Here is a 23,970-nt window from a genome sequence, read left to right on the forward strand (position 1 = left end):
GTAGTTCTTACAGGCAGGATTTTCCATAACAGGTCAGCCCTGACAAGCCTCACATCTCCTTTCTAGACTTGGTGAAGGACAAACATCATCAATGGTTACTTGCAAGTCTGATGCCTACTGGGTGGAGCATAGCATTCCATGGGGGCAAGAGCTTGGCAAGGTCTGCATCCTCAATTTGAGATTTGGTTTTGTCTACTTAAGACCTTGAATTGGTAGGTTAGGAAGAATAAAATGAGACATGGGGATCCATTGATTGGAATGTGTGGGAGGGATCTGCACAGAACTGGCCACGGACTTCCATAACCTTCTATTGACCCCATGCCCTGAGTAATCAGATGATTTTTCAAACATGAACATGTGTAATCTGGGTTTCTTTTCTCCCCTTTCTAGGTCTTGCTTTTTGGACTTGTCAGCCTTGTGGACTTCTGCACACACCTCTGTTCAGCGATGAGTAGATCAATAGGATTTAACATCTGTGTGGTCACCTGCTGCATCTTGCTCCTGTCCTCCAGGCCACCATGCCTTGCCTCTCCGCTCCCAGAGGAGAGCGATGTGACAAAGGTCCAGCATGGCCTGTGGGCAGGGAATGGGGTAGAAGACGAATGGACAAGCATGCCAAACTTAAATAACCTGGGCCCTTCTGAGCAAACTGCCTCTGAAGAGCCGTCAGGAGTGTCAGCAAAGCCATCTGGGATGCCCTTAGATGAAGCCTTCACTGCAGGAGGAGAAATGCAGCCTGTAAGCCCAAGCCATGTCTTCCTTGGCAGCCAGAGCCTGGGTGTTAGCACCCCTGCTGGGGCAGTGGCTGCTGAGGAAGAGAAGGAGCTCAGCCCTACAAAATCAGAGCTGGATGAAAGCGGAGAGTTCAAGGCCATGCTGACCACAGCTGTGACCACGCTGAACCCCTCTGTCCAGGAGGAATCTGTCAGTGGCCCCATCAGCAAGGCTACCACAGAGGACTGTGAGGTAGGGCAGGGCTCTGCCAGCCTCTTGGCAAACCCCCTCTCTGTGACAGCAGCAGCAGAGGAGGGGACAGCAGAGAGCAGCCTGCACCCCTCAGCTGCACCCCAACCCCACAGCGAGCGGGTGCCCACACTGCACCCCAGCACTCCCAGCCTGGAGATGGTGAGTGACCACCTCATCCCAACCCCACAGGCCTCAAGTGCAAGCTCTGAGGTAGGAACACTAAAATTAACCACAGGGAGCACTATGAGGCTGCTGTCTGCACGAGGAACCACTGCTGCGAGCCACCCGCTTGTGACCACTGAGGCCTCTCCACATCTGGAGGCAGATGTGGGTGCTGGGCAAGGAGAGCTGCCCACCACAGCTAGCACCATCACCGGCCACCCTACCAGCTCTGTGCTGCCTGACTGGGATGACACAAAACCAGGGAATATAAGTCAAGGGGGAAGCATGCAGTATGAGGAGGTGGGAGAGGACCGAGTGGCAATGGAAGCATCCCAAACCCCCCTGGGAAGTGAGGAGGAGGATGTGGTGAGAGTGGTGCCATCCCCAGCATCTGCCCCACCAACTCCAGGGCTCACCAAGGAGAGCAATTGCACAGCTCCAACAGTGCATGGGGATGGTGAGCTGGTCACTTCCACAGCCAGCAGCGATGTTCCCCTCACAGTGGACTTGCCAGGTGTAGATACTGCTGGTCTGAACTCTCTGGAAAACATAAATGTGGTCACAGCAGAGGAGAAGAACATCCCTCCATCACAGTCAGAGGCTGTTGTGATGACAGATGCATCTGATCTCTCTTCTACTCTGGAAAGCTCAATGAAAGGTAAAAACCTGCTTGTTAACAGGCACTTGCTTCTAAGTGTAGGTTTAGGAGGGATGCTCCTGTGAGTCTGTGCTTCCTTTCATCGAGATAAAAGCAAAGAAAGGTGTGATCTTCCTACTTGCAGCAGAGGTGGGACACGCCTTTAGGGGAAAGGCTGTGAACTTCTGTTTGGTGGTAACAGCTTGAATGGGTAACTTGCATCCATCGCCTACTCCTGCTGTAGGGTGTTTCTGTACCCAGAGCACAGGCTGGCATGGTCACTTGCGTGCTACACTGCCCTGAGTGATGTGAAGCCACTGCTCTGAGCTGCCTGCTCTCCTCCTCATGCTGAGAGGACAGCTTTAGCACCAAACAGGCAAGCTGGGCCTCAAAAGACTGTGGTTGCTGGGGATGAAGGATATGTCTGAAGTTCCTGGTTGTGTCCTTGCCCTAGAGCAAAGCTGTGGCCAGGCTCTGACCCTACAGTGCTTGTGCTGCCCTACCTGCATCCATGGCACTTTCAGCCCACTGACAATACTTCCACTTGTATTTAAAATGCTGGGGAAAATGTTTGGGCAGTTGTGGGGCAGCAACATTTCTAGGCTGGTGAGGGATGTTAGCTGTGGCTTAGGACTCTGTTTTAATTGCTAGACACTTCTAAACTTGCCTTTTTGGTTGCAGGGGCAAAGGGGAGGGCAAGGGCAAGCTTCCCCTTGCTGCATCCAGCAAATATAGCTCTTGCTGTAAAAGATGGAAAGCTAATTGCATGCTGGTGCTGAAAATAGACCAATTAATTTCTAGATTAATTTATAACCACTTGACTTGTCAGCAGGTTCCCCTGTGCTATTCCCAGGTGTTGGGGAAACAGCAGTTATCAATAAGACTTGTGTAGTGAAAATAAACCCTTCTACAAAGCTGGAGTTTAGCTCTAAGAACTGGCCACCAAAAGTACCCTTCTGGCAGCCTTGCTTGCTTTGAGGGGTGTTTCACCATGGGCCTGTGGTGCTGTATTCAACAGTAGGTCCACTTGTCCCTAAGGGCTGGCTAACCAAGTGGACATATTCTGCTGCTTTCCCTTCTGTTATACAGGGGGTCTCTTCTGTTTCTACACTATAAAACAGCTGCACCTGCTGCTTGCACCATGGCTTGGTAAATGCTAATGTGTGGGGTTGATCCTTCAAGTGTTAATTCTGTTGCTGCCTGATCACAAACCAGCAGCTGTCCTATGAGCTGGTGCTGATGCTTGTTCTTGCTGTAGGTGCTACTCAGGAGGTGACAACTGCTGCCCAGGAGGCTGATGCTGCTTTGGCTGTGACGCTGGCACCCGCTGCTCCCCAGGGAACAGGAGCTGCAAGCCTGCCCCAGGAAACCAGTGGGGAGGACACCCAGATGCCAACTGCTCCTGGTGCCACCCAGATGCTGACAGCAGCTGGCAGCTCCACAGCAAAGCCTCCCGATGTGGAAGGTAGGGTTCTGCTTCCTGCTCTGCAGGCTTGTTTCCCCCACAAGACACAAGACTACATCTGGAATCAGTATTGATGCTTAGACACTGAAATCTTAACACACAGCATCCAGACTCAAACTTGCTTTTTTCCTAGCTTTCTGCAGGCTGCATCTAGCCTTGGGCTGCTGCTGTGTTTTGACTGTGCAGATCCATCATGTTGATATACACCAGCAGAGCAGAATTTTTGCTCCAAATAACAGTGAAGTAGAGATCTTAGAAATACCAAGCAAAACCTCCACATCTATTCTTGCTAACAAGTTGACTTTTAGCCTTAATCATTTAAGCCAGCTCCTATTTGTGGAGGGATTACTTCTGGTTTGATGCTCAATCTAAAGGAGCAGAGAAGTTTAAGGCTGGAATATGGAAGTGGTATAAGGGGGTTTTCTTGTGAGGATCTAGCTCACACTGAGCAATAATGAGTTCTTGATTCTGTTGTGTTCAGGGTTGATGTAACTCATACAGACATAATTTAAGTAGTTATATTCCTCCAGCTGCTGCTTACTAGCTTGGTGTCACCTTGAGAGGTATGTGTAGGAGCCCTGACAGGAGTGTAGCAAGGGTTCCCTTGGCACAAAACTGACTGAGATCAGTTCTGTTGTAGTCCCACTGCAGTGAAACAGCTGCTGGGCAACTTTTCTGGTAGTTCTTATAGTGCAGAGCATCAAAGGAAGAAATTCATTTGCAATGTATCCCTTACAGTAGGGTTGCTCTGCAGGGGAGAGAGGGAGAGAAGGCTCCTCCAGCAATTACCACTAATTTGCTTCTGGGACTTAAGAATTAACTGAATTTGTGATTCTTTGTGGTAAACATGTAGATCTGTCACTGGTTCAGAACTCACCCAGTGTCTCAGTGCTCTGACCCTGCTGTGGGGTGGTGTCTGGCAGTCCTCAAAGCAATGGGAGTAATTCCTAGCTGAGCTCTCACTAAGGGCGAACCTCCTGAGCTGGCTGTCCTGGAGGAAAAGCTTTCATTACAGTACAGTCACTTAAACGTATCAAAAGATGCAAGTATTTGAGCTGTGAAGCTTTCATTAAGGGGCTTGTTCTTAAATGGTGATTTTAATAGTGTTGTGCCAAAATGCTGCTGCTTCTTGTCCCATGCAGACTTTGCAGATGTGATCCTGGTCACCAGCGAGACGACTGCTTCAGCTCCTGGCGGGCCATCTGCTACACAGCCTGGATATACAGAAGGACCATCCAGCAGAACTGTGGTCCTGGTAACTCCAGCATCAGTGGCCTCTTCTGTCAGGAGGACAGCTCTCCCAGCTGTGAGGAAGATCAGCACGGCTGTAACCTACGGGCTGGACCGGCTGGAGTCAGAAGGTACTGCTGCTCCCCAGCCGAAAAGGCAGGAGGCTTCGTGTGGGGAGGCACGCTTCCCCTGACAGCATGGGCTCCCCAGTCGGTCTGTCTGGCACACAGTTATGTGCATATGTTGCTGTTCCTAATAAAGTTGTTGGACAACCTGTCCCCTTTCCAGGTGGTACAGGAGACTAGCAGTGAGCAGTGTTGTGGAAGATGTCTGAAATTCAGGTGGTTGTGGTGGGAGGGGTGGGCTTTTCCTTGGAGGGGGAGCTGCAGTGGGGTCTGGGTCTGTGCACCACTAACTGCTGGTGTGGGCAGAACCTCTGTACCAGGCAGGCAGTCACAGAAACACGTTCAGACAGTTGGAGAGGCCCTGCCACACTGCTGAAGCCCTCACCCCAGATGGGGGTGCTCAGCAGGAGATGGCTGCCTGTGTTCACCATACCAGAGCAAGTGGTACAATATCTGTGGTCTTCATGTCTCTGTGCTAGGAGGGGTAAAGAATGCAGCCCCTTTGAGATATTTTCCCATCTTGGCACTGCCTGCTAAGCTGTTCTCCTGCCCCTGGCTCCTCTAGTTGTACCTCACCCCTTGGTCTCCCTTCTCTTAAACTACTTTTGCCTGCTGCTGGGTTTGGAGTCTCTGCTCCCTGTCTGCTGGCCTTCAGGTGCTTGGAACTCAGTGATGCAAATTCTTTCTTGATGGGTATTTGACAGGCAGGTTTTTGAAGTGATTTCTACTCTGGAGCCTGTCTGCAACTCAGGCCTGATATTTCTTCAGCTTATTTTTAACTTTCCTGTAGGGAATTGCTTCACTTGTGCTTCTTGCTCTTTCTCCTACTTAAACTCTTCTCTGCTTGCTCATCCATCTACAATTTTGCACTCCAGTGTCTGGGCTGACACCACCTGGCAGGGATTAATCTTTCTGCCTGTTTTGCTCCCCTTCCTTTATCTTGACCTTCTCCTGCCTTCATATTTTACTGCAAAGGTTGGCAGCCCTCCAGGGGTGGCATGCCAGATGGTATTTTTCCTCTGAATAGAGGTAGGGTGCCACAGACAACAGCTAATCAGCATCTTTTCTCCATGTGAAGCGATAACTTTAACTCCTGGTAAGTTTAGAGGGCAGCAGAAGCAGGGAGCCCTCCCCGCTGCATGTGTGAGATGCTGCAGCTCCTGCCCTTTGTCAGGCTTGCCTTGACTCCTTCCAGGAGTTACAGCGCATGCTCTGTGCCCTGATGAATCTTCCTTGCATCCAGCAATGCAGGGATGTGTCCCTGATGGTGGCAACAGGGGGAGAGGGAGGTGTGATGAAAACGTGATCTTCAGGCTGGGAAATAAGGTCCCTGCTTAGCCAGGGCTGTGTGATTCAGGAAGCTAAACAGTTTGAGTCCTCTGGGATCTCCTGTGGAAGCCTGGTTTTCTGCACTAGAAGATAAGAGGATTTCTGTTTTAACTGCACACTGGTCCTCCTGTTAATGAGGCTTTCTGCATAGCCTTAAAAAAAAGCCTTCTCATACATAGGACTAACTTTTTTTTGCATTCCTGCTAAGCTTTCTTATGCAGCTGCAGGCCTGCGTACTCTGCTCTTGAATATGCCCCCAGCCCCTCTGAGGGCAGGTGCAGGCTGTGGCTAGGACCAGCTTTCCTAAATGAGGGCTCTAACTGGAGCCTGTGGGTTTCTTGGCTCTGAGGCAAGGCTCTGCAGGTACCTGTCATCTGAGGTATGTGGTGCTCTTTGGCATGCTGTGTGTTTTTTGACAACTGGCACAGCTCTTTGTGGTCTAAAACTCTTCATAACAACCTGGACTTTAGTGCAGTGAGCCAGAACTTTCTCTGGTGTCAGGGATCATCACCAATCTATGTCCTGTAAAATGGGACAAATACCACTTGGGGACAGGCTTTCTGCCTGGGGATGCTGCTGCTCCAATTAAGTACAGAGGAAACTTTGGAGCTGCAACTGTTTTTTCTGATATTTCTTTTTTCTAATGGCAATTAGTGGATACCTCCCTCACATGGTGGAGTGGTGTATGGAAGTTTGGTTTTTCTTTTTGATCCTTTCTGAATTTCAGTACCTAGTGCTTACTCAAATATCTATGTGCTGCCACAGATGAGATGCTTGGGAGTGCTTTCCTATGGAACTCCAGCCCACCAGCCCAGGCTCTTGGATGTGAGGTTGGACACCACTGCAGGTGTACAGTGGAGTCCCCAGGGAGAGACTCTGACCCTCTGCAGGGAGGCTGTGCCTTGCTGACCTGTGGAAGAAGTGCAAGGAGCTGAGTGAGATCAGCTGGCCTCCCAGCCCTCAGTGGGGCTGGCTGCTTTGCCTGGTTCATCATTAAATATGGACTCCTGCTGTGCAGCTAGTGTGGTTTCTTGGGGACCATCTGTGCTAAACTGCCTGCAGTTAATTGCCTCAGTATATTCACCTGCCTGGCTTGGATGCAAAACTGCTTTTTTTAAAAAAAAAAAACAAAAACAAAAACAAAAAAACCCTCAAGTTTCACAGACAAACATGAGGTGCTTTGAATAGCTTTCTAGATGAGCTTATCCTCATCTCTAGTGGGCCCTGGAGAGATTAGTTGAGTACCAAATGTCTTCCTACCTTGACTGTGCGGTGAGACTGGTTTTACTTGCCCTTCTTAGCCAAGGAAATCCTATAAAGGGATTACAAGGTATGGGAACGGGACACAGCAGAGGATGAGCCTTACTTGTCTGGGAGACTTAATTCTATGTTTTGTTCCTGTGCCCAGAACTTGAGCATCTCTCTGGGAAGCTTAACATTGTAGCTTTCTCTGTGGGGCTGTTAGGGTCCAAAGAGAAAATCTAGCTTAACTTGCCTATTCAGGACCACTGTGTAAACCTCCCAACACACTTCTTGAAATGGCTCTTTTAAAATGAACTATTTTACTTCAGGACTAGATTCCTTGGCCATAACATCAGCCCTGTGCAGGGATGCTGTACTCCTTCAGCATGGCAGCACTTGGCAGATATAACTTCCCCAAGTGGCAAGCAGTCTGTCACAGTCTCTGTTCTGCAAGGTCCTTGCAGTGTTTAGCTGAAGCCCTTGAGGGACAGAGCACAACATCAGCTGGCTCCCCTCAACTCATCAAGCAGCTTCTGTCACTGGTTCATGCAGGATGTGACTTGGAGAAGCATCGGAGCAAAGCAGAAGATCCTAGGAGAACTTTGTATGTCATATTATCCTGTGCTAACCCTAAACCAGCAAGTACAGAACTGACCTGGTGCTAAGAGTGATGCCTTGCCCATCACAACCTGTATCCAAAAAACAGTTCAGTGTGGACAGCTTGCAGCACCGCTGCCTGTGGCTGTTGGTGAGGGTGGATTTTCTTGCATGCTGCCACCTTGCTTAGGCAGCTGGGGGTGGTGGTTGTGAAGCAAGATGTGCAGGGCTGAAGGAGGTAATATCTTGATATTCATCAGACTGCAAGGTTTAATATCTTTGAGATGCAGACATGTCAGTGCTGGGTTGCCTTCCTAGGCAGCTTCTCTTTTAACTTGCAAGTTCTTCAGCTGTTAGACTCCTGCATGTTAGATCAACCCTTGCTACATCTAAATTTAACAGTGAAAACCAGCCCAAGTTCAGTACTGCCCAATCCCTCCAGCTTGGCCCACCCCAGTATTAACTGGGGATTTAGATGCTGTTTACTTGTGGTGGTGTTTTTGGGATGGAGGGAGGGACACAATCTGGTTCTTACTATATTCTTTTGGGGGGTTTTAAAGGTAATTAAAAAGAAGGGTCTGTTTTTGCAGGCTCATATGCCCATTGCATTTTTCATGCACTCCTTCAAAAAATTCCAGATGACTACAGCAGTGTGTAAGCCCTCAGCTGGTTTCAGTTCAGTCATCTAGGCTGCTTCAAGTATAGCTGCTGGGGTTGAGCTGCTTTCACAGTTCAGCTTTTCACGTAGGCTGCTGGATGGGGAAGATACTTGTAGAAGATGCTCTACTTAGTGCCTGTTGTATGGTGTCAGGAACATCTCTGAAAATAGGCAACTTAAATTTTCTGTTCTGGAGGGAGGAGAATGTAGTCATAGCTCTTGAATAGAGGTGCTCCTGATTAATCAGGCTGGCTCTCACCATGTAGCTGGCAAAGTCCTTGTCAATAATGTGGAGGCATGATCCCAGGGCTGGGAAGGCATGCTGAGAAACTAAGGTTCAGCCAAGAGCTGTGTTGGGTGAGTCTGAGTGTGTAAGTATGGAGATGAAGTTCAGTTGTGAGTCAAGGCTGAGTAACAACTGCCTCAGGGTGGAATTTCACCTTGCTTTTTTTTGGCAAATAAATTGAGCATGGTTCCTAACACCAGTTTGTGCTGGTGTGAAAATGCAAGGAGCAGTGGGGTTGGGTCTGTTGTACAGTCACTTACTGGTGGTAGCCACCAGAGGAGCCAGGTACAGGCTCAGGAACCTGTCTTGAGCAATGGGGAGGCTGCACTCCTGGGTGTTGTAACATAACTTAAGGGAAGTGTTTCCCTCAGACTTCTCTAAAAGCTTTCTGACCTCTATAGGAAAACACAAAACACCAGTCAGTTGGTAGACTTTTTTTTTTTTTTTTTTTTTGGATCAACCATCTAACAAGTACCAGGTCCCTGCTGTGTAGGACAGCCCACAGTGTTCCCTGTGAGCTGCTGTATGCCTGCCTAATGCAAAGTCCCTCAGCTGTACTGAGACAAGGGGCTGGACCTGCCTTTGATGTTAGCAAATCCAGTGTCCTGCACTTGTAGGGCACCCCTTTGCTGAATCTTGGCTGCAGGTTTAATTCTTATGCTTTGACTACAATAAAGGCTGCTCCAGAACAGGGTCAGTATGAAGCTTTAGGTTTTGACCTTATATTCATGACATTGTAATGATGCCCCCTTGGTCTCTGGGTTTCAGCGTTTCCTGTCACACTTTGCTCTGATCTATGTACCTGTATTTATCCTTCCAGCATACAGTGGGGCTTAGCTAATTTCAGTGAGCTCTCCTATTCTTCCCCTTTCTCTACCTATTTTTGGCAGTTCTGTGCTTCCACTTGGTCTTATTCCTGTGCAGAGACATCCAAGCTGTGCATAATACTTAAAAGTGAAGGCAGTAGTTGCCTTTATTTGGGAAAACACTTCAGAACTTGTAGATTAGGTCTTTTTTTTTCCCTTAAACTGTATTCTTTAAACTTCATTCTTCTTACTTCTGAGCTGTGTTGCAGTACATGGAACCTCTTTTGTTTTGGATGTGAAGAATAATTTTTAATGAAAATTAAGGCTTTGAGTGGATCACCATTGTGTGGATTAAGACATGCCTCATTAAATATCTGCAACCCCAGTAAAAATTTAAATGAGTTTGCAGGGGTGTAAATAAGAAGGGTACTTAGCCCAGCACGTTAACTAGCCTGATACAATCATTTGGGTATCAACTACATTGGCAAGAATTTGAAGATTTAAGAGAAAGCACATGCAAGATGAACTAGTAACTAAATATTTAGTACATACTTCCTATTGCTTCTAGTATATTGTTGTTACTAAATGAGAACTGTCCCTTTGGTGCAGGTTGACCTTGATGTCTTTCACAGTAGATGATAGTTCATCCCTGATTCTCCTTTGTAGTGAAAAATCGGGGAGGAAAAAAGCTGTGACAGCTTTTTATATCAAAACCAAGCCTTTTAATATTTACCCCAAGTACATTGTTTGACTGAAGCACCAGCAATAATCAAATCTGGTGATGTTTTGTTTCATGAAATCAAGGGGTGTAGAGGGTGATCAAGCCCTTAAAGTCAGAAACTTTCAGGTAAACAGCTAAGAGGATGTTAGGCTAGTTGAAGGATAGCTAGAAGAGGAGCAAGGAAACTCCTGCTGCGTGAGGCCTTGTTGGTGACTCCCTGCAGAGAGAGGCAGACATGGGCCCAGCTGTCCTGCTCTGCTGCAGGTGTGCTGGCAGCTCTAGTTTAACTAAAACCACAAAAAACACATCTCTTCTTAAGTGACTGGGTATGCCAAAGGAGATGCACTTTATGGCTTTGTACTTCCAAGTACAAGAAGTTTGTATCTGCTGTGCTTATTTTTTAAGAGCAACTCCTGTAAGAATTGCTAGGAGTGGTTTAATGTCACTGCTTTTTCTCAGATGTCTGGGAGCTAGCATGTGTCTGTCCAGCTCTCTGGCAGAAAATAAGCTGCATGCTGTCTCCTTTTGAGGAGGAAAGAGTCTTTGTTATTGTGTTTGCTCTGGTATGTTTAGAGGCATGATCCTGGTTGCCACTGTTCTGCCTCCTGCTGCTTAGATGGCCTGGTTCAGTCTGATCCTCTCTGCTTGCTGTTCTGGCCAGGCTATGCTTGAAACTTTTTAACTTTATCTGACTTCTTATTTTGTCCAAGAAAATTAGAGTTCACTTAAACACCAGCTAAATGTTGTAGCGTTCCCATGCTTGTCTTTCAGCTAGAACAAAAAATGACGAACCCCCTACAGTGGCTATTGAATGGTAGTTGGAGTGTGTGGGTGAAAGTTTTTTAATTAGTTCTTATTTTCTAATCTGGGGATTAGTTCACCCTCACAGCTTTGGGGAGGCAGATTCAGGTAAGGAGGTGTACGGCAGTTTCTTTTGAGGGCTTTGCAAGGATCACTTCTATCAAATTTCTCTCTGGAGCCACTGATGCTTGGGGTCCATCAGCACACATAGGAGGCTTGCTCATGAGGCTTCTCTGTGGAGCTTTGGGCATCAGGTGCAAGGCAAACCATGCTGAACTGCTTTAGCTCTCTCAAAACCTCTCTGACAGTTTATAGCCTCTGTCAGGATAATCCTAGAGCTTCATGCTCAGTGGTGTGAAGCTCTGACTAGAAATGAGTGGAGTGGGCTTGCAGTCATCCTACCTTATGGCATTGGATAGGAATTGAGGTAACTGGTATCCTGGAGGCTGTGGCCCATAATAACAGATCCACCCTCAGTCCATGTCCTATATCCATCTGTGATGGATCTGTGCTGATTGCATCCATGGATTTGCCTAGAAAATGAAGCTCTAACAGCCCAAGAGTAAAGAAGGCATTTAGTAAGTAGTGTAGTTGAATTAGAGACTTCTAAAGAGGCACCATCAAAACTTCCAGTGTGATTAACATTTCTGCTTGAGACCTCTTTGGGGTAGGGGAATGCCATGCCCACAGCTCTTCTCACTATAAAAGCATTTTGTTGAGAGAAGTAAACTCTCTATTTGTCTTCCTCTGGTCTATCCACTTACAGGTCACAGTAGTTAAATCTGGACTGATTCACCTACCCTCATTTGATTAAAATTTGATAAATCACCTTTCTTTTTTAACTGGTTGGCAGCTCAGCAACTGCCTACCCCAGACTAGAGGAGCTGTACTGCAGCGAACTAGTGAGCTAACTTGTTAGTCAGTACTGTTTATTCTGCAGTATTCATCTTTTTTCTCTAAAATAGCACTGCGTTGCTAAATCTACTCCTTAGCCTGGCTCAGTGTGAAAGCAATTTTGTGGTGAATGCTGCTGGAAATACAGCTTTTAGGAATGATCACTTCTGATCTTAATGCAGAAGCAGACCCATGGTCCCTGCTGCACATTTTTGCCTTTTTTTCCCCTCAAGAGCTCTTCAGTGCCTCAGCTTCACTGCAATGAGATGAACCAGAACTGAATACAAGTGTGAATTGCCTCAGATTTGGGTGGGGGTAGGTTAGGATCGGAATCCAAATCTCTCCTTTTACTGTCTTAGCAATGTCATAGGGCCCTCTGCTGGGGACCAGTTTCTGCGGAGTGTTTTTTGGCAAGTGGCTGCTGAAGACATTCTGGAGCTCCAAATTTCAGAACTGCTGCCCTGTTGCCTCTCCTAGATGTTGCAAGGACATTCTTCTACAGAAAAACTTGGGATGTTTCCTCTCCTTTTGAAACTTAGGATAGTAGTAGGATTAGTGCCCTGCCTTGTGAGATAGGATCCCATTCAACAGATGTGTTCTTCCCAGTATTCCCTTTCCTTATCTGTACAGCAGGCCAGGTGTTGAATTCCTCCTGTGAACACCTCTTCTACAGCAAAAAGCGGCTACAGTCATGTAATGAATCTGCAGGCACCCTAGGCAGCTTTACGTGGAAGTAGATGGGTTTAGCTGAACTATCAGGACAAAACCCCTGCAGATTTGTGGCCAGTGAACCCCTGGGCACTCATACCCAGCTCAGGAAGCTGTCTGGGCAAGGGCAGAGCCCATCTTCTGCCAGCCCTCCCCTTCCACGCTGGGTTCTGTCACAACTGATTGCTCTTGGCAGCATTTTGGAAATATCAGATGGTGACATTATTACTGATCACAGGAAAGCAACAGATTAATGATGAAAGTTCTCCTAGAAAGGTCTTCGTGGATTGATAGTCAGCTGTGATCATAAAAGCAGTGCAGAAAATGAGCTGTATTCCAACACTGCAAGTACATGGGCAGAAAAGAGCTGGTGGAGACTTTTTAGTGCCTCTTCTTCCTTTTCTGGCAAGAGAAGGTAGTCATGGGCCTTCCTAACCCTATCCTTATTTACACAGCTCTGCTTCCTATGTTGTGTGTGTGTGACCAAGGCCCAGTGCTGCCGTGTGGGTGGGAGTGGATGAGGGCAGAAAATGAGTTGTGGGGTGTGTGCCACCTTTGTCTTTGGGGTGGTTGCAGATGTCAAAGCAGCCCCTGGGTTCCCTGATGTGTGTTGTTCTCAGGTACCTCATGCAGGTAGGTGTTAGGTCTCCTTCAGCTCTCTGCAGCAGTCACTCAGCTCTTGGGCTGCTTTGCTTGGTGTTGGCACAGGAGGGGGCTCCACCTTCTTGAGAAGTTATGCAAGAAGTGGGCTCACAGCTAGAAACCAATTAGCATTGGCTTCTGATTAATAACAACATAGTTGGCACTCATTAGATGCTCTTAGGCACTCAGACCCTGTGGTGTTGGGTAACAGATAAAACTGCAGCCTAAGAGACTCTTAATGTTTGGTGAGAGTGTTGCTGCTCAGGGAATAGTAAAATATTTCTCCTGTGCATGAAATCTGACAAATAATGAGTTCTAAAGTCTTCTAAGGAATAAAAGCATTTGTAAATGTTAATGGAAAACATCTGAACATCCATCTTCAGTGCTGATATCTTCACCTCAAAGCCCCGCTCACTACAGTGGGGTTATGATAAGGGTGCTTCTGTTCCAGCTTGTTACATGGTGTTATACTTTTAAAAAAAAAAAAAAAAAACAAAACTCTGTCAGTGCCTTTGTAGCCTGTTTCTACTGCTGGGAGGGCTGCTGGTACATTCCACTGCCTTGCTGATGGTGTCTGTCAGCAGCTTGGGCTTACAGCAACTGTCCTGTGCTATTACTACTGAATAACGTGGATCTACTCCTGCTTTGGGGGAGCGTGGCTTTCTGCAGCTGTATGAAGACTGTAAAGAAGTACAAAGCTTGGCTGAAGCCATCTGTGGAGAATGGAGGGGCTGTTCCCCCTTGGAAGGGCCAGGAGGAAGAACTGGCCCAATGCTCCCCTTGTCATAGGATAGGTCCTGGGTCCCCACCCTTCTTTACCTAGGGGTTGTGAGGGCACGAAGGACTTCTTGCTACTGCAGGCTAGCCAATCCCATGCTGTGGATTTTATCAGGGATGCTAATGAATCAGCCCTGACCACACAATAAAGCCCAGCCATTGTTGTTTTGCTGTTTCTGCACACTATTAATAAAGGCATTTTCACCAAACGGTCCTAAAAACTTTTTATTGTCTCAAATTTGTTTTCTTGGTGCTCTCTTACACCTTCTCCACAACCAAGCGCTTCAATGCCTGTTACAGGGTTGTCAGGTCCTCTAAAGCCAAAATCTTTAACAGATGAAGCCGGAATCTCATTTTTATGGGGATTCCTGCTGCTTAGGTTGCACTGTTATCACAGCAGGGAGGTGTTAAATTTCTTGATTTTTTTTTTTTCCTCCCTGTGTCAAGGAAGGAAAAAGTGAGCCCCTGTTACAGAATACATTGCTTATTTAGTCTGTCAGGGTGACAAATTTTACATTTTTCCACTCTTGAAGATGAGACTAATCTCCTTACTCCAGGAGAAACTGTGGGCATCTTGGACTGTGTTTTGGTGCTGAAGCCCTGGGCTCATAGGGAGAAGAGATAGGATGTCATCTCTCCAGAGCTTTGTTAGATTCATGTTGTGTGTCACAAGTAAAAGTTAGAATTTGATGCAAGCAAAGAAAATAAAGTATGAGTTGCTGTGTGTGGTGTGCATGTCTGCTGTAGTGGGCAAGGGGCCACCTGTGACTAGTGCCAGATGTTCAGAAGAGCTCATACACCTGCTCTGTACCCAAGTGCCTGGTTTGGATAGCCTCATGCAGCCAGGAAAAACATACTTGCATTTTTTTTGTCAGAATTAGTGCCTTGACTGTGAGATACATTTCATTGTACGTTTATCTTGCTTCCTTTGCAAGAAGAATGTCCTGGTTTCAGTTAGCACAGAATTAATTTTCTTCCTAGTAGCTGGTGGAATGCTGTGTTTTGGCTTAGAATGAGAAGAGTGCTGATAACACCCCGATGCTTTAATTGTTGCAGAGCAGTGCTTATACTAAGCCAAGGACATCTCAGCCTTTGCTCTGTCCTGCCAACGGGCAGGCTGGGGGGTGCAGTAAGAGCTGGGAGGGGACAGACCCAGGACAGGTGACCCAAACTAGCCAAAGGGGTATTCCATACCATCTGACGTCATGCTAAACAATATATAGGGGTGGCTAGCCGGGGGGAGGGGGCCGGACTGCTCGGGGTTAGGCTGGGCATCGGTCAGCGGGTGGTGAGCAATTGCATTGTGCATCACTTGTTTGTACATACTATTATTACTTTCGTATTATCCCCATTGTATCATCATTATTATTATTGTTATTATTATTTTTGTTATTTTTTTTTTCCTGTCTTATTAAACTGTCTTTATCTCAACTCACGGGCTTCACTTTCCATTTCTCTCCCCCGTCCCAGAGAGGGAGGGGGGAGGGTGAGCGAACGGCTGCGTGGTGTTTAGCTGCCGGTCGGGTTAAACCACGACAAGAACCTTAGCCAAGAGTTGCAAATATGCACAAGCACGCTACACAAAATAATTCACGAGGGGTTGAATGTGCAGGTGGAAACCCACGTGCCTTCTGAATCTGCTGGCCTTTCTGGTTTTGGTCCTTTCAGTCTCTTGTTAACTTTGAAGCAGCTGCTGAGGGCTCTGAATGTCCAAGGAGGGTGGTTTAGGAGAAATGTAATTTTGTAAAAAGGCTCTGGTCTGAGGCATAAACCTGCAGCTTTTGGGGTTCAGCTTTGTGGTGTGTGCACCCTTTCCTATCCCACAGTACTATTGGGTGCGATGTCCGTACCTGCCAGGTTCCTGGTGTGCCTCTGCACCTGAAATCTTGACATTTGTGAAGTTTGCATTTCTTTAGAAGCATTAATTCCTATTTGTGACCACCAAGTGGTGCTCTGTGCTGCACCTTGCAGGAAGGCAAGCTGTTAGCATTTTGGGATGGGGGGTTAAAAAGCTGTTTTCAGGCATGTGAACGAGCTATAGAGAAGAAAAGGAAGCGAGTCAAGAGCCCTTTTTTCCTCCTTGCCGTGGCTGTGCTACGAGGGCTATGCATTATTCTCATCCTTATGCTGTGGCTGTGGGATGATTGATGTGGCTGGGTGATTTAGATGTGATAAGCAGCCTTGGCACTTCGATTCAGGCGTTCAGCTTGACTGCCTGCTAGGGTTTGGAGGTGCAGAGATGGATATCTGCTCCTTCAAAATTAGCTCCTGGCAGGTGCCTCCAATTAGCTTGCTAAAATCATAAGAACCTTCTGAAAACATTGTTCCAAGCTAGTTTTTCAGAGATAAAATCTGATCCCCGTTTTCTCTTGACTGCTTTTTCATCCAGTCCATCTAGGGAAAGTGTGTTCGTGGTCCCGTTCTCCAGTGTGCTGGCTGTTTAGCATCTTTGCTATTGAAGTTTGGAAATCTTTTGTTTATAGCTGTGTTGCTCTCAACAGAGGCAAAAGACCTACTTTAAGTCATCTTTGCAGGTTTCCTACAAGCGCTCTCTGGTTGCTGTTCTTGTGTGTACAGAGGCTGTGTGTTTTGTATGGAAACATGCAGCTTGAGAGAGAAAATTCCGATGTTGGTTTGAAATGATGGGCACATTATAAGACAAAAGCTGTCTGTAAAATGTAATGGGAATTTAAGTGGCGAACTACATCCCTGCAGCCTCCATTAGATGCTCTGCATGGTGTAATTGTTTACAGGAGCGATCATTCCTTTCCAAATACCAAAAGACATGCTGTAGCAGAATGATGCAGCGGAATTCAAGTAGCAGCTCATTTGTATGAAATGCAGGGCTAAAACTGAAAGGTGGCAAGAGGAATTGTCCTGTCTGGTGAGCTGGAAAAAAACATGCAGTGCTTTAAAGCAAATTTTTTATTGGAAGGAAAGGAAATGCTATGTAACAGCACTGTGAACTCCTTGATTTTATGATGTACATTGATTTCTCTAGGTGTCCTGATCTCTGAAATAAAGGCCATCTCCCCCCATTAATTAGTAAGCTGGATAGCCACCAATTAAATAGATCCCCCCAAGTTCCCTAGTTATTTTCTTGGTTATTTTGGGGAGCAGCCTTGCTGGAGTGCCACTGCATCCCAGAGCAGAAGGGAAAAGGGTGAAACATCACACAATTGATAAGGTGCAGATTGCTTTACTTACAACAGGTTCGACACATCCAGCCCCTGGGGTGTCCCACCCAAGCTGCTCCAACTTATTGCTCCAACTTATTGACCTTTGGCTGGGCGATTAGTTGTTAATTTGGTCCTTGCCCCCCAACCCCCAGCTAAACCAGCTCTTCAGCTGCTGGGTGATGGCTCACCCAGGCTGGGTGCTCCAGGAGTTTTTTGTTAAAGGGCTGAGCAGAACACTGTGTAAATTAGGTAAAGTGCATGAACATTATGCATTATTTTTTAGCTTTGAAAAATTAACCGCTGAAAATTCAATTATGTCATTATTCCAGGCGCTGTTTTTTCACAGTGGGTGGTTCCCTTAGTAGCTATTAAATAGCTTGGACAGAACTTGTGGCTTCAGAAGTTCTTGAGACTTTATAACTAAAAGGGAAGGTGCAATTTTGCCTTTGGAGAGGTGGTAGCAGCGGGCTGTCTTGGTGCTCGTTGATAGAGATGTAAGAACCTTCTGCCTTGTGGGACCTTTCCTGATGCTATTTTTGTCTTTCTCTGTCCAGAGGGTGAGGAAGAGGAAGAGGATGAAGAGGAGGAGGAAGAAGAAGAGGAGGAAGAAGAAGATGAAGAGGACAAAGACTTAGATTCGATGGATGAAAGCTTGGAAGGTGACACGGAGCTGCCGGGTTTCACGCTTCCAGGCGAGACCTCCCAGGAGCCTATAGCTGGCCTGGAAAACCCCGCGGCCCAGCTGGCCGGGGTATCCTACCAGGTTCCCGATACCATCGAGTGGGAGCAGCAGAACCAGGGTCTGGGTAAGCGGAAAGGTCCCTTCTTCCCTTATCCTCATGGTGGACATGTCTCTTGCTCTTCACTTTGCATGGGACATCCCGTTGTGTTGGTGGCCTCATGGGTTGGCCTTCAAGCTCTGTCGCTAAACACAGAGCAGGAGCGTTTCTGAGGAAACCCCCTCCCCCAGTGACGAACTGGGATGGGTCCCAGGTGATGTGCCCTGAGGTTTTAGTTCAGGGAGAGTCTTTCTGAATACTCCAGACCTGTTCCTTCATTCCCAGAGCTTAGTGTTGTGTGGCTCCGAGGGTGGAAAAATAAATACTGCTCAGGTGAGACTCCTGGGGAAATTTCAGTGCCCTTTGCCTGAGTTGGGTTGGTGCGGGGTTATAAGTCCTGTGAGGATGAAGCAAATAGGGTGGTTGCTAATCAGCCCATTGCTAGTTCAGCAGCATTCTTTTATGTGCCATTTTTCTGACATTTCTTCAGTGTTGTATGTCCAGGCATGGGACCCCGTGGTGGTTAAGCAAGACAGACCTGCGAGGCCTGTATAAAACTTTATATAGTTTATTCCCACTGTATGTATAGACCTTGTGCTTTATGGCTGGACTAATTTATTCTGCCTAGAACTAGCTGATTCCTGTTTGCATGTGTGCTGTCCATCTGACGTGAGTCAAAGCTGGTGTGGGACAAGGTAGAATTAGCCCAGTTTGGGTACTTGGGAAGGGTACTGGGATCATTTTGTAGCAAATTCAATTTCCAAGCCACACTCCATCAAAAGCAGGGGGAACCTTTCAGGTGAATCAGTGGGAGCTGAACCACGTCTGTAGGGAAAGTCTCTGTGTGACTAGTAGTGACCTAGCTGTTTTGAGAGGCTCATCAAACGCAGAAACCCCAAAACTCTTATATGTTGAGTTATATCAACTGTCACCTCCCCTGGATTTATAAATGTGACATGACCTGATGTTTCTCCCTATGTAGTCCTATTTCCAGCCAGCTTGAGTGATATTGGCTTCCTTTGAAATGAATCAAAGAACGTATTTCAAGAGCCCTGTGGGAGCGTTGACCTTTGTGGGCTGAGTTTGCATCAAGTCTGGTATCTCCCTGTCCCACTAACTCTTGCTTGAAAAGCATTGTTTTGGGTGGTTCATGTCAGATCTGCTACACATGTCCCATTGTGCCACCAGGCTGGACAGGAGCTGTGTCAGGGGAATAATTCTAATATTTAGTGGCTCTCTCGTAGGCTTTGGCAAGCTGGATTAGAGAGATACATGACAGTGCTGGGAGGAAAAGCACAGGAAACATGGGGTTATGATGCCCATCAGGTACCTTCGTAATAAGGCAGGAGAATAAGCAGCTGCCAGAGGCTGAAGGTACCCTGGTGTGCAACAAACCTCCCTGCCTGGGGAGGCTTTAATAACTATGCACAGAAAATAAGTGGTGCTGGGCTGTGAAACAACATGTAGCTTTAACACTCCTTGTGTTGTTATTTGTTAGGAGGGGTCCTTATCCTAGAGCAGGATGCTCCTTACGGTATCTTTTTCTGAACGTATGGGACCCAGTTCTGTTTCTGATGTTTATTATTACTGCATCCTGCAGCCTTCATCCTCTCCCACCTTTTCTCTTTCTTAGACCTTGGCAAGGTTGTCTTTCCAAAAAACTCAGACTTGGAATGCGTTGACTGTGCAGCAAAACACAAGGTTTTTGTCCCTCACATGTATTTTATGTACCCTCATGCAAATTGGAGGAGCCTGCTGTGAGGTCTGTCACTTTAGTTCAGCTGCAAAGCGCCAAAGCCCAGGCACCTGAAGGACTGGGCAGGTGTGAATTTCTGCTTTCTGTGTAAGTGCCTCACTGAGTTATGCATCACTGCTTCCAAATAGTTTGGCTTGCCTTCATTTTGAAGCTGTTGCAGTCCGTGCAAGCAGCCCTGAGGGAGAGGGTGAACAGAGCTCATCCTCAGGGGCTGGGTAGGACTTCTGTGCTGAGATGGTGTGGAGAAAGGAGGGGGAGCGGTGGGATCACTCTATACTTTGACTCACCTCTCTTATTCTACTAGGTAAACACTTTCATAAAGAGCCATTTATTTTTTTTCTGGCTAGATGACCTAAACGTCTTTTTGATATCGGCTCCTTCCCCATCTAGAGTGTGCTTATGTGCTCATCTTCCCCATCTACAGTGCTCCTAAGAGGAAGGGAAATTATCTGTGCTTTAGACAGAGGCACAAAGAAAACCAAGGACTTGCATCAGCTCACCTGGAAAACCCAAGGCCACGCAAGGAACTGAACCCATGTGTTCACAGTGTCCTATGCTGGGAGTGGATGGGGAGCAGGAGATACCAACAAGGCTGGAGCATCTCCACGGCAGATGTGAGCGGTGCTGGGCTCCTTCTCCCCTCTTCCCACTTGTGCCAAGTGGGTTTTTTTTTCTTAGGTCCCTTGTCCAGGGTGAGTGTGCACAGCCAGGGCTGGTGCTCTGTGTGTATCTGGTCCTGGCTGCATGCTTCTTTATGGTGCACATTAGCAGGGGTGCTCAGAAAGGAGAACAGACAGGAGGGAAAAAAATATATAGCTTGTGCCAGCAGGAGGTGGATTGTTAAGAAGAAAAGACATACCCCAAACCTGACAAGAGGCCAAAAGTTCTGCCCACATCGTTCTGCTGGAGTGTGTGGAGAGACCAGGCGTACTGTGAAGGGCTCGTAAAACTTCAGATGTGCTGGACACGTGCATAGACTCTTTGAAACCCTTTTTCTCTAAGTGCTTTTCTTCCAAAGGTAGCTCTTTGAAATCCATTTCCTTTAAGTGCTTTTCTTCTACAGCTAAAATTAACTTGACTTTCATTTTAAGACAGCTTCATAACCACTGTACATCCCTAGTCACAGCTCTGGAGAAGGGAGGACTGCAGTTTTGAATCCATCTGGGCCAGGGCACGCTGCACCTGCCTGTCTCAGCCCACGGTGAGTCTTGGGAGTGGGCAGGGAGGTGCAGAGCTCTTCCCTGAGATCCACAAGCAGTGCTGAGGAGTGAAGAATTTCCCATTCTGCGTAAATGAAATATGGCTTAGAGGGGAGGTTATTCTGCTTAACCTGGGATATGGCACAGTAAGGGAAGTCCTGAAGAAAGGTAACAGTACCCAGCGAGGTACAAGGTAAGGGTACACCAGAGGAGACAGGGCAATGCAGTTCTGTGGCCAGGACAATGTGGATTTGTATACTTCATTTTGCAGATTATTGACTCAATATCTTGCAACAGATCCTGTGAAGTTACTGCAGTCTGCTTTATTAATGACTGGTTTCTCTAGGAGATAACTGAAGATGTTTCTTCTGGAGTAAATTACGGTACACACACTGCAGTCAATTTTTCTACCCCTGTGTTTGTTTCTGTCACTGTTCTGCTAAATGGAGAAGAGGAATGGGCTTGTTTCTTCTGGATTCTCTTTCTTTTGCTCCCTAAACATCAAACTTTTACAGTTGGCATCTTCCATCGTTTAAATGCTTTGCACATACATCCTTCTCCTGGGGTGCAGCTCTCCTCTGGCCTTCAGAATTTTGAGATTTAACTCTAAAATCCATAGCACAGAAGAGTCCAGAAGTATCGGAGTAGCTATACTCAGGTCAGTTATTATTGAGTTTACTTTGATAGCTGACATGCCGAAAACCCCTAGAGAATGAGTGACTTGATCCACAGACAGCTTGGCAAAGCAAGAGACAGTTTGGATTTTTGTAGTGGTCAATGAAAAAATGCCAGAGAAAGAGGATCATTAAAAATGTCAATTCTGGGAAGTCAGATGGTCCTACATTAACTCCAGCTGAGCAAAAGCAATTTATATCCACCAGTAATGAGGCTGTCAGTTTTACAGTACATCAGTTGACTCTCTAAATGGCAATATTTAGACCAAAAAAAAATAGAAGCTGATCCTCCAAACGCTGCTCTGATGGCCTGTGTCTCTGGAGAAGGAAGGTCTGAATATGCTTTGGGATCTCTGTTGGTGTCCTGTTCAAATGCTTTGTCTCCAGATATTGCTAGCAAAGGACATGTTGGCAGTACTTTGGGATCCCTCTGAGATGACCTGTCTGCTTTTTTGATTCATACCTGGGTGGCATGTAGCAGGTGAACACAAACTGTTTGGAGAACATCAGAGGAGCAGGAAACTTGGGCTTTCTGGGAATGAATAAAAATTTATCATTTTTTGGTCCACAATCAGGTAGGGGGAGGAGGACCAGGATAATTTGCTAATCCTCTAACTTTGCTGCTTTGGGGCTTAAAGTGAGTTTGCTTTGTGCATTCAAAACATATGGAGTTGTTTGGAGCAATGCTGGGATTTGCTTCTTGAGGCTTACAGGGTTGTGACTTTTTGAATACATGGCTCACATCATCTACGTAAAGGGTTATGGTGGAATTTGGTTCTTAAAGATGTTGACTGAAACCCAGCAGTTGCTTATCCTAAGCCACCACTAATATGAGGTAACAGTAAACAGAGGAGAAATGGATTTGAACCAAAAACATTAACAGAGGAACCTGTTGTGCTCAAAATCTTGTTTTATGGGCAGAGAGAAGGCATATCTCATCTATACCTAAAACCAAGAATTTACTGCTAATATAAATGAAATCTTAACTGTCTAATTATTATTAGACTAGATATAGCTATTATAACAGAAAGAAAAAAAAAAAAAGAAATAATTGTGCTGGTACAATTGCTGTACCTACACTTCTTGGTTTCTGTGCCTTTTCCTGGTGTTATGCTCAGCCTTCCCTTGCATCTGTTAGCATTAAGGTCGGTGGCTCCATTCTGGAATTAGTGGTGGGCTCGTTAGCGTGGGGTCAGCAACCTCTGCAGTCCTTTGCCTGGAGGAATGTAATATTCATGTTGATAGTTCCTTCTTCCTCACTCTAGGATACACTTAAAGTCATTTTTATGCGTTTACTGACACAATTTTTCATCTTGCCCTTTCTTTATTGATCTGCAGCTCCATATTACATCTCAGTTAGCTATTTATGGTGGCTTTTATGTATTTTAGATACTCTTTATGTTCTCTTTTTTTTATCCTAAAACATTTTTGTCCGGGTCTATGTTTCTTTAGCTGACCATTGGCGTGTTGCTTATGGACATGGGGACTCCAGTGCCAGCACTCTCCTGTCTTATGGCAGAGCTCAGCACTGTATCTCCATTACTTGAGGATTTTTTTTCATACCTGGCATGTGTTTTCCCATATGGAACTGTTATGTTAGAGTCCTAAAACCATTCAGTACTGTACAAAAATAAACAAAAGTAAAACATAATAGCCATAGGCACCGTCAGGTAGAAAAAAAATGCTGCTGCAGCTAAATCAAGAAAAACAAAGCTGTAGGTAGGTCAAGGAAATTTCAGACAGCCTGACAAGCCTCTGTCCTGAGGCCTTACAACCTCGTAGCAAGGCAACAGCAGTACCATGTTACAGGGCTATGTGATCGTGCTGCAGCTCACGAGAAGTCCCATGAGTTGCTAGATACCACAGCATCTGTTACTGGTTTCCATCTACCCATGTAGGTATTGTACACGGTGGAGTTTGGACCATTGCTGTAGATGGGAAATTAAACATATAAAAAAAATCAGCAGAGTTATAAAGAAGTTGTGAAGTGTGTCAACATCATTCTCAACATGCAGTTTCCAAAATATACACCCAGTCTTTGTTTTGTGTACTTGTGTGTATGATCTTGGTTCATACGATAATGGAAAGCCATAAAACTGTCTCCGTTATGCAAGTGCCTTGTCGCTACCTAATAAATACACGCTATTGGAAGCACGTGGTTTTTTTAAGGAATAAACATATTTGCAGCTCTGACTAACAGAAAATAGCTGTGTTGCAGATCTGTGGCTGCAGATTATACTACATAAACCATGCAACCTATATCACCTTGATTAGTGGTGGTAAGGCAGAACAGCAGCAGCAGAGTAGCGGAAGATGGTAAAATCTTGAAATGACATT

At 46.3% G+C, this 23,970-nt stretch overlaps 1 protein-coding gene across 1 annotated transcript in view; it reads left to right on the forward strand.

Annotated features, from left to right (window-relative positions):
- Positions 1 to 414: 414 nt before the first annotated feature.
- Positions 415 to 23,970, forward strand: part of ARMH4 (armadillo like helical domain containing 4) — a gene marked incomplete at its 3' end in the record, with an annotated part of 47,554 nt that continues 23,998 nt past the window's right edge. Inside the window, exons 1-4 of the mRNA XM_084287230.1 lie at positions 415 to 1,786; positions 3,024 to 3,230; positions 4,373 to 4,591; positions 17,780 to 18,031. Coding sequence (XP_084143356.1) covers positions 448 to 1,786; positions 3,024 to 3,230; positions 4,373 to 4,591; positions 17,780 to 18,031 — 2,017 coding nt within the window. The 5' untranslated portion in view covers positions 415 to 447. The remainder of the gene's footprint in view (positions 1,787 to 3,023; positions 3,231 to 4,372; positions 4,592 to 17,779; positions 18,032 to 23,970) is intronic.

This window comes from Netta rufina (assembly GCF_964035555.1).
Source record: "Netta rufina genome assembly, chromosome: 5".
Classification (NCBI taxonomy): domain Eukaryota; kingdom Metazoa; phylum Chordata; class Aves; order Anseriformes; family Anatidae; genus Netta; species Netta rufina.